Below are 17,408 nucleotides of genomic sequence, written 5' to 3' on the forward strand. Positions count from 1 at the left end.
TTCTGAAATTTTCAACTTATCAAAAATTACAAAACTACAAGGAAGGATCATCTAGCAGTGGAGTGAATGATATAGGTTGGCTGGTATAAGTAAAGTGATCAGGTATGAAATGAGTTCAGTGGTACAAAGGAGATAGGATGAGGGTTCCCACCAAGACAGTGAGAGAGGCCCACGGAGAGAGGCCCACGGAGAATTGGCAACTTGCAGGAAATAGAAGAATGACATCATCACCAAAAGGGAGTGGTTGGGGGAAAAGGGGAAATAAAGATGACCCCTGGGTATCTAGTGTGGGCAAGAAGATGGTGGTGGTGTCATTCATCTAGGTTGGGTTCAGTTAGCACTGCCCTGGGTACTTCTGTTCTGATGGGGACAAAGGGATCTTTACAAGGTCAACCCCCCAACTTGTATTTTGGAGAGACCTATACATCTGCTTGTAGTCTTTTGATGTGGTTAATTTTGGTAGCACCTACAGAATATGGAAATATGAGTTGGACGATAATTTAAAATTGTATGGGTAAATAGCAGTATTTGTAGGATTACATTTTTTTTTTCTATAACTCCATCTATTCCTCCATCACATTGAAGGAAAAAAGGAAGAAAGCCATTCTAAATACTTACCCATGTTAGTGGGAGGGGTGGAGATGGCCTAAAATGGTGAGTAATCTCCCACACTTTTTTAAAATGTAGGTTTTACAATTTGTTTTTCTCTAGCAGTTTACCTTTCTAGTCATCCTTTCTTATACATGTAGTAAAAAAAAAATTGCATTCTCTTAATCCCTTAGCAGCAAAATATGGTGGTCAGTAGCTCAGACTCTGGAGTTAGACAAGATGATGTAAAGTTCTGCTTCGGCCTCTTGATAGCTATATGACTCTGAGCAAGTGACTTAGCTTCGGAGCTTTGGGTTTCTCATTTTTAAGGTTTAGGTAATAATGTCTACCTCTCAGATACGCTGTGAGAATTAAATGAGATACAATATATGTGAAACAATTGTAATGATCATAAGATAATAGATCATGAAACACATAGTAACTGCTGAACCAACAATAGCTGTTGTAGTTAGTTTGGTTATTGTTTTTTCTGTTTCTGAAACTGGGAAGAGAGCTTTCTGAAATATGCTGAGTAAGAGCACCTACTTTGAAAATAAATGTTTTTCTCAGATAATCTACCAAATGCAATACAATTGTGAATAAATGACCCTTCCTTAAAGAAATTGTATCATCTGTTATATTCACAGACTTCCTGGCAAGCTAAGGCAGGGGAAAAGTAGCAGCAATTAGTTTTTAAAAAAAGTACACAAACTGACTTGATTTGTGAGAATTTTTAAATATCTCTTAGGGGTGCCTGGGTGGCTCAGTCAGTTGAGCATCCGACTTCGGCTCAGGTCATGATCTCATGGTTTGTGGATTCAGGCCCTGCATCAGGCTCTGTGCTGACATCTCAAAGCCTGGAGCCTGCTTCAGATTCTGCGTCTCTCTCTCTCTCTCTCTGTCTCTCCCCCACTCACTCTCTCTCTCCTCTCTCTCAAAAAAAATAAAACATTAAAAAAATTCTCATATCTCTTAAACTAACCACTTAAACGTTTGTAGTACAGAGATAAATATGAAAACAAACATCAAGCTGATATGTGAGTAGAATAATATGTATTTCTTTCTTTCAGGCATATGAAGCTCTGCTCCAGAAGGTACTAAATAGATTCTTTGAATCTCTGTTTCTTAGTAGTAAAAGTAATAAAACCCAAAGAAATTTGTATTAATCTTCAAGTAATATGACACCAGAATTTAGCCAAGTAAATTAAAGTTATTATGACATATAATTTCTTTTTTTTTAATGTTTATTTATTTGGGTAGGGGGGCAGAGAGAGAATCTCACCCAGACTCTGAACTGTCAGCACAGAGCCCTATGTGGGACTTGAACTCACAAATTGTGAGATCATGACCTGAGCCGAAATCAAGAGTCAGATGCTTAATTGACTGAGCCACCCAGGCACCCCTATGACATATCATTTATATTAAGACAAATGTACTATTACTATTGTCAGAAGATATTTATTGTGCTATTTTCATAAAACTGAAATACAAGATCTGAAATATTTAGAATAGTATTTTTCAGCCTATTGCTAAAGAGAATTATATAGCATCTGTTCAGAAATTCCCAAGTATTCCTCTAGCATGTATAAGGTGATGAAATATAGCAAACTTGTTGCATATCTTCTCTGAGTTCTTAAATGTTCAACCCCATTCATTCCTGTGAAAGGAGTAGAGATCAAGCTGGGTGAATGTCCATGATTAAGCGTAACTAAGACAGGGGTGCCTGGTGGCTCAGTCAGTTAAGCGTCCAACTCTTTTTTTTTTTTTTAATTTTTTTAACGTTTATTAATTTTTGACACACAGAGAGAGAGAGAGAGAGAGAGAGAGAGAGAGAACATGAGTGGGGGAGGGGCAGAGAGGGAGACACAGAATCTGAAGCAGGCTCTAGGCTCTGAGCTGTCAGCACAGAGCCCAACGCAGGGCTCGAACTCACGGACCGTGAGATCATGACCTGAGCTGAAGTTGGGCGCTCAACCGACTGAGCCACCTAGGCGCCCCAAAAGTGTCCAACTCTTGATTTAGGCTCAGATCCAAATCCAAAATCCCAAAGCCTCCTTGGGACTCTGTCTCCCTCTTCCTCTGCTCCTTTCCCGCTTGCTATCTCTCCCTCAAAATAAATGAAAATAAACTTAAAAAGATACAGGTTCTCTAGTATTAAAAAAAGAGAGAGAGGGGCGCCTGGGTGGCGCAGTCGGTTAAGCGTCCGACCTCAGCCAGGTCACGATCTCGCGGTCCGTGAGTTCGAGCCCCGCGTCGGGCTCTGGGCTGATGGCTCAGAGCCTGGAGCCTGTTTCCGGTTCTGTGTCTCCCTCTCTCTCTGCCCCTCCCCCATTCGTGCTCTGTCTCTCTCTGTCCCAAAAATAAATAAACGTTGAAAAAAAAAAAAAAAAGAGAGAGAGAGTTACTAAGGCAGAGTTCCCAGCACGAACACCCACAGCTGTTCGTTACCAGAAATGTCCACCAGAAAAATGCACACTTAACTTCTAGAGTTAACATTGCTTGCTAGGTGCAAAGGGAAGAGTATATCACCATAAGAAGCATTCAAATAAATTGGAAATTGATATTCAAAGCCTGATAGGAACTTTTAAAGAAACATCTCTCCTAAGCTAAAATGGAATCATGTACCCAGAGGAAAAGAACACATTCTCTTCATTTTCTTATCCCTTAAGGTGTAAAGTTAGGTTATTGATTTGTGCTATTTACAGTTGTAAATTTCCCTCTGAGCACTGCTTCATGAATCTCATAAGTTGGGTATGTTGTACTTTTCCCCCGCTTATCTCAATGCATTTTCTAATGTCAGTACTTTAATTTCTACATTTTGGTAAATTTTCCAGTTTTCCTTCTGTTGTTGAGATCTAGCTTAAATGTATTATTATTGGAGAATATACATTGTATAAATTCAGTCTTTAAAACATTTATTTTGGGGGCATGTGGGTTGTTTAGTTGGTTGGGTGTCTGGCTCTTGATTTTGACTCAGGTCATGATTTCACAGTTGGTGAGATTGAGCCCCACATCGGACTCTGTGCTGACAGCACAGAGCCTACTTGGGATTCTCTCTCTCCCCATCTCTGTGCCCCTCCCCTGCTCACACACTCTCTCTTTCAAAATAAATAAATAAACATTAAAAAAAAAAGAAGCATTCAAATAGCTTAGAAAGTAAACGCAGCTGTGAAAGGTGGCACTTCACTTAGAACCAGGGTATAATTTGAACCTTGGGAAAATTAATGCTCCAATTAAGAATTATAGGTTCCTGGAGTGGAAAATCTTCACTAACAGGGAAATGATACTTCCTGAGAAATACTAGGGTGAAAAAAAAGGTCAATTTACAGTGCAAAGGGACCATGCTATTAACCAAAATCATTCTTCTTGACATCCACTGGGGAATGCTAGGGTTGCTGGTATCTCGAGACCATTTCTGCTGAGTGATATGACCATTCCCAAAGCAACTTTCCTGTTGCCCCAGAATCAGGGAATCCTGAGTGCAGCCCATGATGCCCTTCTCAAGCAAGTGAATGAGCTCAGGGCAGAACTGAAGGAGGAAAGCAAGAAGGCTGTGAGTCTGAAGAGCCAACTGGAAGATGTGTCCATCCTGCAGATAACACTGAAGGAGGTAAATAACAATAGTAATTGAAAGATAGCATCAATTGTAAGTTACATTTCAATTTCAGAGATGTTAAAAGTGCTTCTTAGCAACAATATGGCTGTTTATTTTTTTCAGATGAGTAAGATGAGGCTCCAAGTGATTAAATAATTTGCTCAAGATTACACCATTAGGGGGGAAACTTGGATTTATACTTGTGTCCTCTGAAGTTTTTGCTGTATTATAATGTTCCACTATTTCCTTAACAGTAGAAATCCAGACACTGTGAAAATCTGCTTCAGAGAATCCTCATTATTTCCAATAAAAGTTTTCATCACACTTTAAATTGGTTTGAGTCTTTCTAGTTGAATGGCTCCTCATAGACATGTGAGATGAACATAGAAAACCTCCTATCCAAGCCTCACTCTGCCACAGAAGAGGAAAGACCTGTGCAAGGAAATCGATGTTTGGATTTTATCTCAGGCACTTTTCTGTCATTCTTAGTTTCAGGAGAGAGTTGAAGATTTGGAAAAAGAACGAAAATTGCTGAATGACAATTATGACAAACTCTTAGAAAAGTAAGTACCAAGTTTGGATCCCAGAGCACTGTTTGCTATAAAAGACAGTTATAGAAAAGGGTTCTCACATTCTAAAAACACTACCCAGTGTTGGTAAGGATATGGGGAAGCTTACACTCAATACTCTTAGTGAGAATATAAATCAGCACAGTCTTTTTGGAAGGGAATTTGATGCTATCTATCAAACTGTTAAACATGCATATACATGTATTTGCAAAGATGATGTATAATAAGAATTTTAATTACTGCATTGTTGGTAATAGAAAAAAAAGTGGAAACATTCAACTTTCCTTTGATAGGGATTGGTTAAATAAATCATGTTGCATCCCCACAATAAAATACTATGAAGCTGTTAAAAATGAAGTAGATCTATATGCCTAAAACATATTGTTAAAAGTCAAGTTGCAGGGGCGCCTGGGTGGCGCAGTCGGTTAAGCGTCCGACTTCAGCCAGGTCACGATCTCGCGGTCCGTGAGTTCGAGCCCCGCGTCAGGCTCTGGGCTGATTGATGGCTCAGAGCCTGGAGCCTGTTTCCGATTCTGTGTCTCCCTCTCTCTCTGCCCCTCCCCTGTTCATGCTCTGTCTCTCTCTGTCCCAAAAATAAATAAACATTGAAAAAAAAATAAAAAAAAAAAAGTCAAGTTGCAAAAGACTATGTTAACTCTGACTTAATTTATTGTGTGTGAGTGTGAGTGTGTGTGTGTGTGTGTGTGTGAATCTGCAATCCTCTAATGAGATGAAAGGATTAGAGTAGGGCAAAGAGGAACCTTCACTTTTAATCTATATACTTCGGTATCATCTTGATTTTCCACAACAAGCATATATTCATTTATTAATTTTGAAATTTAAAATACCTGGAAGTTAAAAAAAAAGTTAAATGTGCCTTCTGACTCAGTGTAAGGCAGCCGAAGGTAGATTGGGGAGGTAGTATGGGACGATCCTGGGAACATCTGATGCTCTTCAACTCAGTGAACCAAAGTAGTGAAACAAATGGCAAACATTACTACTGACCTCTTCCCTTCATCACTCAGAACATTATCTTCTTGGATCATCATGTAACCTATGGATAGGAAGGGCCAAGAACTCTTAATACGAGCCTAAGCAAGTTGTTTTTAGACCACATTTATTGCAATGATAAATAGAAAAAACACATATGCAAAAATAATAGCTTGGGGGAGCCTCAGTTATGCATCTCACTGACTCTTGGTTTCAGCTCAGGTCATGATCTCGCAGTTTGTGCGTTGAAACCCCACATCGGGCTCCATGCTGACAGTGCAGAGTCTGCTTAAGATTCTCTTTCCTTCTCTGTCTCTGCCGCTCCTCCACACATGCACACAACTCTCTTTCAAAATAGATAAACTTAAAAAAATAAAGGAAGAAGTAATAGCTTGATTATCAATATCTCTTCAATCAAAGACTGACCATGTGTGTTTTACACTCAGAATGGGTCTGCCCTGGCAGCTAGATACAGGGTTGTGCAGGGTACAGTCATTGGGAAGTTTAATTCCTGCCCTTCAGTATAGTAATTTATAATCTAGTTCAAAGACCAGTATTTTCTAGACCAGCCATTGGTGAAGATAGAGGAATGGAGTAAGGAAAAGAGGAGACTCTGGTCCTCATTTTTAAAAAAAGTTTATTTAAGTAATCTCTGCACTCAATGTGGGGTTCAGACTCACAACCCTGCAACCAAGAGTCCCATGCTCTTCCAGCTGAGCCAGCCACGCGCTCCTGTTCCTCATTTTTAATTGAGCAGGCCTGAGAATGTCTTAGTACACAGTTTTGCACCTAAAGAAAGCCATCATGCTGGAGAAGTTCCTTGGGAAATAGATGTGACTTGGGTTCTTTGCTCGGTGGGGTATCCAAGACCTAAACAGAAGTGATACTAAGGAGCTCCTCAGTAGGGCCCCAAAAGTTCCAAGGCAGTTGGTAAATGACAGTTACAGAGAAACCAGGGACAGAAAAAACATGTAGGGGAATGAATGATGTGCTAGGCCCAGGAGATGCTGAAACTGTGCATTAAAGACGTCACATCACACACCTTTGAGTATTTATCTGACAACTCTCCCTTCGCTTCTTGCTTCCCATTTTCAGCATGCTGGACAGCAGTAATCAGCCTCACTGGAGCAATGAGCTTGTGGGAGAACAGCTACAGCAGAAAGTCTCTCAGTTGCAGGATCAGCTGGATGCTGAGCTGGAGGAGAAGAGAAGAGTCTTACTTCAGCTGTCCAGAGAGAAAGGTAGGTCAGGCTGTGAAGACCTTTCTCAAATGAGGCATCCTCTATGTCTGGTGTGGGAGAAGGGAGCTTGGGCCAGCATTTCTAGTATCCCCTCACCCAATCGTATTTTTGTGTGGGTCAGGAATAACTAGAATACGAACACTGGCACTCAGATCAGATTCACAATCAAGAAAGCATGACATCTGCCTCACATGCATATATTTTCAGTTGTAATGCGTTTTCATTTGGGAGAATGAAAACTCTTAAATTTTTTTTTTAATCTTTATTTATTTTTGAGAGAGAGAGAGAGAGACAGAGTGCAAGTGGGGGAAGAACAGAGAGGGAGATGCAGAATCCAAAGCAGGCTCCAGGCTCCAAGCTGTCAGCACAGAGCTCGACACGGGGCTCGAACCCACAAACCGCAAGATCATGACCTGAGCTGAAGTCAGATGCTCAGCCGACTGAGCCACCCAGGTGCCCCGAAAACTCTTAAATTTATCACGTTTTTAAACATTCACTTTATTGAAAGTATTGAAAATGAATTTCTCTGCCTTTTATTCTTATCAGTCATTTTAGAGGTGATTGGGAGCCTTGTTTTTATTTTGTTTAGTACCTAATAGCTCAAATTGAGAAGCAAATTACTGCTCTTGGTCACCACTGCCATTTCCCCCTGTCTTAACTCTGAGGTCATGGTAGATAGTTGCTGGGAAGATTTTTAAATACTGTCAAAGAGACCTTTGTCTCACTTCTTTTTGCTAGGCTGGACCTTGACATTTAGTATCAAATTTATATTTCATCAGATTCTAGTACATTCACATAAGAGAGTGAAGGGAAAAAAATACGACATCAAGAAAGATAGAGACAGGAATCATAAAAAGATAAAGCTCAGTTCATGCTAAGGACTTTGTAGTTTGTACAAAGTACAAATAAAATCTTGTAAAGGCTTTGGGCTAATCTAATAATCTTCCCCCTCTAATGCATGATAATGAAATGATCACACTAAACACAGATCACTTCCTTTCCCTAAAACACCCACATCCACCCACCCAAACAAACACACACAGAAATGCCCAAATGCCTATTCTCCCTCCCTCCACATCAGGGTGGGGGTAGAAGTGGAGGTGGGTGCCACAGGGAGCCCATAGCAGAGAAGTCAGAATGGAGTTGAGGAGGAGTTGGAGAGATACTGGTTTGGCTGGTGCTATCAAAAAGTTTGCACTGGAGGGGTGCCTGGCAGGCTCAGTGGGTAGAGCATGTGACTTTTTTTTTTCCTTTTAAGTTTCTTTATTTATTTTTAGAGGATCAGAGAGAGAGAGAGGGAGAGAGAGAATCCCAAGCAGCCACTGCACCATCAACATGGAGCCTAATGCAGGGCTCCAACTCAGGAGATGTGAGATCATGACCTGAGCCAAAATCAAGAGCCAGACACTTAACTGAATGAGCCACCCAGGCGCCCCAGCATGCAACTCTTAATCTTATGGTTGTGAGTTCAAGCCCCACATTGGGTGTGGAGCTTACTTAAAAAAAAAAAAAAGTTTGCTCTCTCTTAAGACAGTCAAGTGGCTCTGTTTGCTGCTGCTGTTGCTGCTGTTGGTGGTCGCTACAGTTCTGCAGGTGTTTTTTGTTTTGTTTTTAGAGTCCCGGGTGTCAGCTCAGTTTACTGGGTCAATAAGCCAGAACCCTTTTGTAGAAATAAGAGAGAGTTGCTCCTCTAAGGGTAAATTTATAAAATGAATTAAACATTAGTGGGAAAATTTAATTAGAGCTTGGTCCAACTTTAACCATGATTACCGATAACCACCAGGTTTCACCTTTCCGGATGATTTTTTCTCCCCCAGAGCAAAACAAGAATCTGTGTCTTAAAGTCACCCATCTGCTTCAGAAGCATAAGCAGGACGAAGAGATCCTCCAAAGTCAAGACCTAATTTCCCAGTCTCCTGACAGGCAGTCTGAACCAGCCACTCACCCAGCTCTATTGCAAGAGACCACTCAGGTAGAGGTAAGAGATGTTTAATCAAGCAAGTTCCCTGGACAGATGGATGGCTGGCATACATCCCTAGAAGAGATCAGAAAAGTAGCTGAAAAATCATGTCCTGATTGAGGATAGTATTGAGAAGGATGTGAGAAGGCTGAGAGCACAGATAGCTTCATGAGCTCTGCACATTTTCTCCACCCTTTACAGCTTATAACATCTAGAATGCTTTTTCCGATGAGGACTTGAAATGATCTGCTGAAGAGCAAACAGCCATCAGAGGTTGTGTAACTTATTGCTGCTACCGAGCATGTGGAAGTAGAGGAGAAAGCCCATTTGAAGTGACATAAGTCCTCTTTTACTTTTGGGAGTAGATTCCGCTGCTGGTATTTTGCTATTACCAACAACTGCTTTAATGAGAATCATTATTTCTGTGCCCATCATATTTATACTCCCTTTTACCAATGCTTTTCTCATGATAGCCATGTGAACCAGAAAACCAAGAAGAAAAGAAACTGTCCCAGCTGTTGAGTGAATTGCAAGTGTCGCACGCAGAGACCACACTGGAACTAGAAAAGACCAGAGACATGCTTATTCTCCAGCGCAAAATCAACGTGTGTTATCAGGTGCAAGAAAAGGTGGTACAGGAAGGGGCTAGATAAATGGGCACGTGAGGACCACACTGGGCATGAAGCAGGGCCCAAGTTTCCAGAGCTGTTGCAAGGGAATATGCTGCTCTGTGCAACACAGAGTGTGCTGTCCTTTGATGTACTTGAGTGCTCACACCAGCGCCATGGCACCTTGGCAATAGAAACTGGTGAAGGGGCCAGCTAATGAAAATGGCAGGTATGAAGGTTCTGGGGTGAAATTTTCCCAGCATCATGAAGCTATTATCCTATGGCACTGTTACCACAACTGGTCCTAAAGGGGTCTGTGATGAACCCAAGACTTTTTCTTGTGGTTCAGTCTGCCCCGTGTAGGAGATAGTGGAGTCTCCTTTACCCAGCAAGTGCCACCTTTTTATCTGGGCTCTTTGGTGCTGGGTCACCGAGATAGAAAAGTTCAGACATTTTTTGTTTCTTTGTTTCAGGAGGAACTGGAGGCAATGATGACAAAAGCCGATAATGAAAATAAAGATCATGAGGAAAAGCTGGAGAGGTTGAATCAACTGCTAGACCTCAAGAACGATCGTATCAATCAGCTGGAAGGTATTTTGAGAAGCCATGGCCTTCCAATATCCGGCAAGTCTTAGTCCTTTGTTCTTGTCTTGGACCTGTCACATAGCTAATGCCTGTGCTCCCTCTGTGCACCTGCCTGGAAGGCTGCCTCTTGTGTCTTGGAATGTAGTGCATGCCACCTCTCCTGTTCTTTATCCCATCATCTTTGGTGTTTTAATACATGGTTAGCAGCTTCTTTTCCTCCATCATGTCAGTGCCTTCCTCTGATTTTTCTGAAGAGTTTCAGTGGGGCCCAGCAATTGCTGAATCTGTTTTGAGAATTAAGAGCACATCACTGTTGGCCCTCACGGTGGCATAACACACTTCCTCTCTCAAGAGTGTTTCCACAACCCAGGCCTATCCAGAGCTTTATCACTCATCTTGCATCATCCTTTTCTGTGATTTCTCTCCAAAAGTCTGTAAATTCTTTGTAGCAGTTTGAGGATGTCGACATGACAGGGCAGCTGGCTGGACACTTGGGCAAATTTCATAGTGTGATACTTCCTATATTTAGTACAGTCACTGCTCACCAGGAGCTGGCTTCAGCCTCACATATCAAGAATATTGGCTTTGTTATTATACTCCATTTTGAGAGACCTGATTCACACTAACCAAATTCACCAAAGATTGATATTTAAACCAGATCGTTCACTTATTATTTTATGACAGAGTCTATTTCATTGCTGCCATGAGAATATTTGGAACTACTGTTCAGGGAAGTCCTCTCTCTGGAAATCAGTAAGCACGTTACTTAATGAGCACGGAACTAGAGTAAAGGGAGGTGGGTCATGCTGGGGCATGATTTATCCAGGCCAGGTGAGTCTGTTAAAAAGTCACTGCCATATAACAAAGGAAATCCTCCCCTTGGGTTGAAATCCTCATGTCTTTCAGATTCAGGATCTTTCTCCTGAGACAGTTCAGGATAAATACTCTTATCTACTTCTAAAGATTCATTTGCTTTAACTTACAGTTTTTTCATTACTGATAAGATCAAAGAGTTTTTCATATGTTTAGCAGTTATTCGTATTGTTTCTTCTGAGAATTGCCTGTTTCTGTCCTTTACCTGTTTCTTAATAGTATTTTATTCATTTGTAGAATTTCTTTATATGCTAAAATTATTAACCCTGGGTCATGTAATACAAAACTTTAAATATATTTTATTTTAGTTGTGTTAATCTTATCAATTAAGAAGCTATTAGTCTAATTTTTGTATTCCATTTATTTTGGGCACGAAGACATTTTGATGTGTTCAAAATATTTTTATTCTACTACTTTAACTCTTAATATAGGACTTTCACCATTGATACCCTGTGACGATTCAAATACTCTCCAGTTTGAAGCAGATTGTGTATCAAATTTTCTGATTGGTTGGACATAGGAGGTAATGCACAGAATTGGTAGACTGTCTTACATATCTTTTGATCCCGTTGACAGTAGTTCAACCTCTTTCCAGTAAGTTTCCTCTGCAACTTTTTACTACATTACTCTTTGACTTTAAGTGGATTTTTTTTTTTTTTGCCTTCTTATTATGAAAACAAACTTTTAACAGAATGAAAATTCCTGTGACTGATCTGGCTGGAGAATGGGAATACTTTCTTGGTGGAACCCAATGTAATGTAATAGGCACTATGACTATAATTCGGTATTCTCTTGATGGCCCGTATCCCAAATTTTTGGAAATACTCATATTTTGTGTTTCAAGTACTTCTCTGTTGGAATTACCAATTAACTCAGAGGACCTTTCTGTAAGATAAAACAATGATATCTGCAGATGAAATTGTGCCTCCAGTGTTTTCCTGAGCTTAGGATTTACTCTCCAGTCATTCGTTCTGTACCTTATCTCCAAAGCAGGCCTTGGGTTATTTAGCCATCAGAATTCAAAGCTCCTACTTGTCATTCTATTTCTTTTCCTTTTGAATCACATGGTGTCTTGAAATAATCACAACTTGGAATTTCATCATGGTGTTTATTCTCCTTCCATCCAATTTATTTTACCCTGAGGAGGAGCTCTCTGTGCTTTAATGGATAGGCAGTTTTCTTTTCCCTCTAGAACAGCTCAAAGATGTGGCTTACGGCACCCGACAGTTGTCATTATGTCTGCAAACACTGCCAGCCCATGGAGATGATGATGAAGCAGACATTTCTCTGCTGCATCAGAGTGAGAATCTTTTTGAACTGCACATCCACCAAGCCTTTCTGAAGTCTGCTGCCCTGGATCAGGCTGGAGACACTCAACCTACTACTTTCTGTACTTATTCCTTCTATGATTTTGAAACCCACTGTACCCCACTAGCTGTGGGGCCACAGCCCCTCTATGACTTCACCTCCCAGTATGTGGTAGAAACAGATTCCCTTTTTTTGAACTACCTTCATGGGGCTTCAGTCCGGCTTGATCTACACCAGGCTGTAGCCAGTGAGCACCACACGCTTGCAGCTGGATGGATTTACTTTGAGAGGGTGCTGGAGACTGTGGAGAGGGTCCATGGCTGTACCATACTTACTGGTAAGTGCTGTCGGCTTCCCACAGCTCCCAGGACTAATGCAGAGTTTCCCAAAGCCTATAGTTGGTCTTTTGGTCATTTCCCATTTTCTTCCTCTGCCTTGTTCTTAATCCTCACCACACCATCTGTGTCTTCCATGCGTTTCATACTTTCTGCTACCCAGGAGCTGGTGGAGAAGACTTCGGGGTGCTAGAATACTGGATGAGGCTGCGCTTCCCCATAGGATCCAGCCTACAGGCATGCAATAAGCGAAAGAAGGCTCAGGCCTACCTGTCAGCCAATGTGCTTGGTGCCTTGGAGGCCCAGGAAGATAAGGTGAGAAAAAAGGATGTGCCCATGTATCTCAGAGGAGCCTCAGCCAAGCAGTTCAGGAGAACAGCTCAGTCTTCCGCTCTCAATAAGTATTTGTTGAATGTGAATGAAGGAGAAAAACTGTGATGCCACAACTAATCCAGAACTCTTGTGGCTGTGATGCCACAACTCTTCCCTTGGTCAAGCTTGGGTTTGAAATGAAATCATACCCTCAGAGCTAGCTGCCTCTCCCTGCTGTGAACAAAATAGCTTCTCTGTTCCTTTCTCTAAGATAAGGCTTGAGTGCCAGCACCTCTTTCAAATAACTATCTTCCAGAGCCACTTTACAGGCAGGCGAATGTCATTAGGTTTCTCTGGGACCCAGTCAGGATTCTACAGCAGTTTAGGTCATAGCTCTTCCTCATCAAGGGTGCTGGGCTTCACCCACAACAACTCTCTCAGGCCGCCCTTTTCCTTCATCCAAGACCAACATCTTTCCAGTCCAGATTGGAGACCTGGAAGCATCAGAATGAGCTGCGGGTGGAAATCATCAGATGCTATGGCCTCCGGAGTCGGCGGCTGGGAACCCAGCCCAGTCCATACGTCATGTACCGCTTCTTCACCTTCTCTGACCACGACACTGCCATCATTCCAGCCAGTAACAATCCGCACTTTAGAGACCAGGCTCGATTCCCAGTGCTTGTGACCTCTGACCTGGATAAATATCTGAGGCGGGAGGCCCTGTCTGTCTACGTTTTTGATGATGAAGATGCAGAGCCTGGCTCGTACCTTGGCCAAGTCCAAGTGCCCTTGCTTCCTCTCGCACAAAACAAATCCATTAAAGGTGGGAGTTCAAGTCTATCGCATCTTTATGCTCTCTGCCCAGTGTTGTCTTCCTGTCCTACTTTTCTTTGATTACCTGCTTGGAACAGTCTCTCTTTAAAAACCTGCTGAGATGCGCCTGGGTGGCTCAGTCCAGTGAGAGACTACACTTCGGCTCAGGTCATGATCTCATGGTTTGTGAGTTCGAGCCCCGCGTCGGGCTCTGTGCTGACAGCTCAGAGCCTGGAGCCTGCTTCAGATTCTGTGTCTCCCTCTTTCTCTGCCCCTCCCCCACTCATGCTCTGTCCCTCTCTGTCTCAGAAATAAATAAATAAAATAAAAAATAAAAAAAAATAAAAATAAAAAATAAAAAAATAAAAAAAAAACCTGCTGAGAGGATTTTAGAGTATTGCCAAGAGCAATAGAGCAGAAGACTCAGATCCCCACTAATCCTATAGAAACATTGCTTCTTCTGCTTCTTTTTAGCAACAAAAGCAAGATTCTTAAGTGGGTAGACCCACCAACCTAAAGTCCATGCGTCCGTCTCTAACAAATCTTTTCTGACTCGATCGTGCTTCTCAGGATTTATGTTTACTTAAGGCCTGTTGTCTCTCAGCACATGAGAGTGGATATCAGATTATAAACTGTGTCCTTAATACTCTCTCGTAATTCCCTTGCTTCTTTTAAACACAAGTTAGACTTTCATGCCATGCCATAGAAAAGGTAAATTTCTTGGATCTCTTTCCCCCCAATACAGAACTGAGGTGAACTTAGGAAAGGTCACCTCTCTGGTTGCAGTACTGGGGGGAGGATGAGGCAGGGATGTCTGTGCTCCCATTGTGAAGTAGGGATGGGTATAGCTAGTACCAGCTATGTTTAACAAGCTTTTGGATAGTCTAGAAAATGTGTGAGTCCTCCCTCCTTCCAGTACTACAAGAGCTGAAAGAAAGAAAGAAAGATAAAGAAAGAAAGAAAGAAAGGAAGGAAGAAACGAAAAGCTGATACTTTTGCTTATAACTTACCTTTTGCCAAAGGAAGAGGCAATATGAGCCATCTGTTAAAGTAATCAGTGTTACAAATCAGAAGCCTGGCATTTGGAAATAGCGATTTTGCTGAAGTTTTCTTGGCTTTTGTTACTTTAGAAATAGGGACCACTTGAGTGTAGATAATGGTTTCTTTGGTATGCTTAAGGCCTGGCAAGCATTTGGTAATAGTAATAATTTAGTCATGTTTATTGGCTAGGTGACTGAGGACAAGCAAGCTATACCTTTCCATACGTCTTTTGACTATCCCTTCCTGAAACCTGGAGACTCCCATCTTCCCCTACAAATATTCTAAGTGAATATTAGAAGTAAACATTCTAAGAGAATATTAATATTCACTGGTATTTTATGTTACTTCTGAGTGTATTATCACCATGGATGTTAATTCATGACAAGCAAATTATGGTAAAATTCAAAATGGGGAATGGATAAGGTGCTGATAAATACTCACTTGTCTACTTCATATGATCAGATCTTATTAATGTCTGTGTGTGTTTCAGGTGATTTTAACCTCACAGACCCTGTGGGGAACCCCAGTGGATTTGTTGAGATGCAATTGGACTGGAAATCTTTCTACCTACCCCCAGAGAGCTTCCTGAAACCAGAAACTCAGCCTGAGGAGAATACCACGAAGGACAGTTTAGAGATCTCATCTGAAGAGGAAAAAGCTTCCTTTCTCCCCCAGGTAGCAGATCTCCACCAATCCTGTGAAACATATTTGAAGAAGATGGTATTAAAATTGTAGTAAAAGAAATGCCTTCCATGAATGTCAGGTGTTCAGCAAACTTATTCTGCATCCCTCGCAATGTCATGAGCCACCTACTGATGGAGAAGGATCCTGGGTTTTATTACAGGGAGGAAAGAAAGATGGCACCTCTCAGCTCTGTGGCAGGCGAGGAATGAAGTCTAATGCTAGCTCACAAATCCCTTTCTTGAGTATCAAGGCTGTTAAACTCTCATCTAGTAAGGCTGTCTCTGATACTTCTGTTTAGGACCTGATGGCATTTGGTGAGATTCCCATTGAAGCTGGCCAGTATCAAGCTAAGAGAAAACCTCCACAGGTGGGAGAAAGAAAGGAAAGGGAACACCAGGTTGCAAGCTACTCAAGAAGAAAACATGGTAAAAGAACAAGCATCCAAGGAAAGAACAGAATGGAGTATCTTAGTCGTAACATCTTAACTGGAAATACACTACAAGTAAGGCCTTAGAAACCCTGCAGAATTAAAATATGAGTTGTAGTGTCCCCAGAGATACTATTCTCAAGTAGAAGCAGACACCCAAGATAAGCAATTATCATGGCTTTTTGTGGCTAACATGTGTTTCCTCAAACACAAGTAGTTTAATAAAACTCTGAAGTGTTCACTTCATTTCATTGTAATTTAGTTCAGCAGCTTATGGACTCTGCAATTTATGCTTAGAATTTTAGCAGTCCACCTCAACTGTAGTGAAAGTAAGCTAAAGAACAAGTATTTATTGAACACCTACTATATGCTTGATACTGTCTTTTCTTCATAGGAAGCTGGATTAAAGTTACTATGTAGCACCTAAAAATATATATAGGAGATTGTAAATATATATTATTATATGGTTAAATATTATATATTGTTATATTACAATCATCTTGTATGAGTTGTGTAATTGTATTAACATATAATTACTAATTTTGTGAAATTATTATTATATACACAACTGACCCTTCAACAACATGGACTTGAGCTGTAACACATCCCTGTTTTTTTCAGTAAACACAGTATTGCAAATGTATTTTCTCTTTCTTACGATTTTCTTAATAGCATTTTCTTTTCTCTAGCTTCCTTTATTGTGAGAGTATAGTATATAATATATATAGGATGTATTAGTCGACTATTTATGTTATTGGTAAGTTTTCTGGTCAACAGTGGACTATTAGTAGTTAATTTTGGGAGGGACAGTCAAAAGTTATACACAGATTTTTGGTGCCCCAAACCCTCATGTTGTTCAAGGGCCAACTGTAATTATAATTGTCTTTATTCTGAAGCAGGTGAAGTACACTGAATGGAAGTTCTCAGGGCTCAAGAGCTCCATAGATGATGGTTTGAAAAATCAGCAAAAGGAAGAGAAAATGACATCATCCCATTCAGTACCAATGCAGAAAGAAGCCCTGAATCCTGTAAATGGTATTGTCCATTTGTTTGTTTGTTTGTTTTAATGGCATTGTCTTTTTAAAATCTAATTTCCTATTTAATCATTGGGTTATTTTATCAAGCCTGTTATTTACTACCCCCCCCCATCTTGCATTGCTAAACTTTTCATGGAAAATTAGTATTGAACACTCTAAGCTTAGTTTTATGTTACAGGTGTGCTGGTTAGGCCAATGAAGGCTGGAATTTTTAAAGCTAGTTTGCTTGCCAGTTTAGTTACCTAACAAGTATATCTTGTGAATTATGGTTACAAAGAAATAGAAGGAGTGTGGTTGGCTCATTTATGATGTTGATCCAAAATGTTTTAAATTAAGGGAAGGCTTTTTTGTGTTACAATGCAAGGTAGACATGATTTCAGGTTATAGTATTGGCAAACTAGATAATTCAGACCAACTCTCATTGATGACAGCTAACATGCTG

The 17,408-nt window shown here is 40.8% G+C and overlaps 1 protein-coding gene across 1 annotated transcript in view; it reads left to right on the forward strand.

Moving 5' to 3' along the window:
- The first annotated feature begins 6,746 nt into the window (after window positions 1-6,746).
- RPGRIP1 (RPGR interacting protein 1) overlaps window positions 6,747-17,408 on the forward strand; it is a 54,323-nt gene continuing 43,661 nt past the window's right edge. The window contains 11 exon segments of the mRNA XM_047075414.1: window positions 6,747-6,806; window positions 6,809-6,983; window positions 8,801-8,961; window positions 9,417-9,560; window positions 10,025-10,175; window positions 12,202-12,654; window positions 12,816-12,967; window positions 13,445-13,787; window positions 15,309-15,493; window positions 15,801-16,004; window positions 16,826-16,964. Of these exon segments, the coding sequence (XP_046931370.1) occupies window positions 6,747-6,806; window positions 6,809-6,983; window positions 8,801-8,961; window positions 9,417-9,560; window positions 10,025-10,175; window positions 12,202-12,654; window positions 12,816-12,967; window positions 13,445-13,787; window positions 15,309-15,493; window positions 15,801-16,004; window positions 16,826-16,964 (2,167 nt within the window).

Source organism: Lynx rufus, unplaced genomic scaffold (assembly GCF_022079265.1).
Source record: "Lynx rufus isolate CCGP_SWC_20201006 ecotype Redwood Valley unplaced genomic scaffold, mLynRuf1.p SCAF_13, whole genome shotgun sequence".
Lineage (NCBI taxonomy): Eukaryota > Metazoa > Chordata > Mammalia > Carnivora > Felidae > Lynx > Lynx rufus.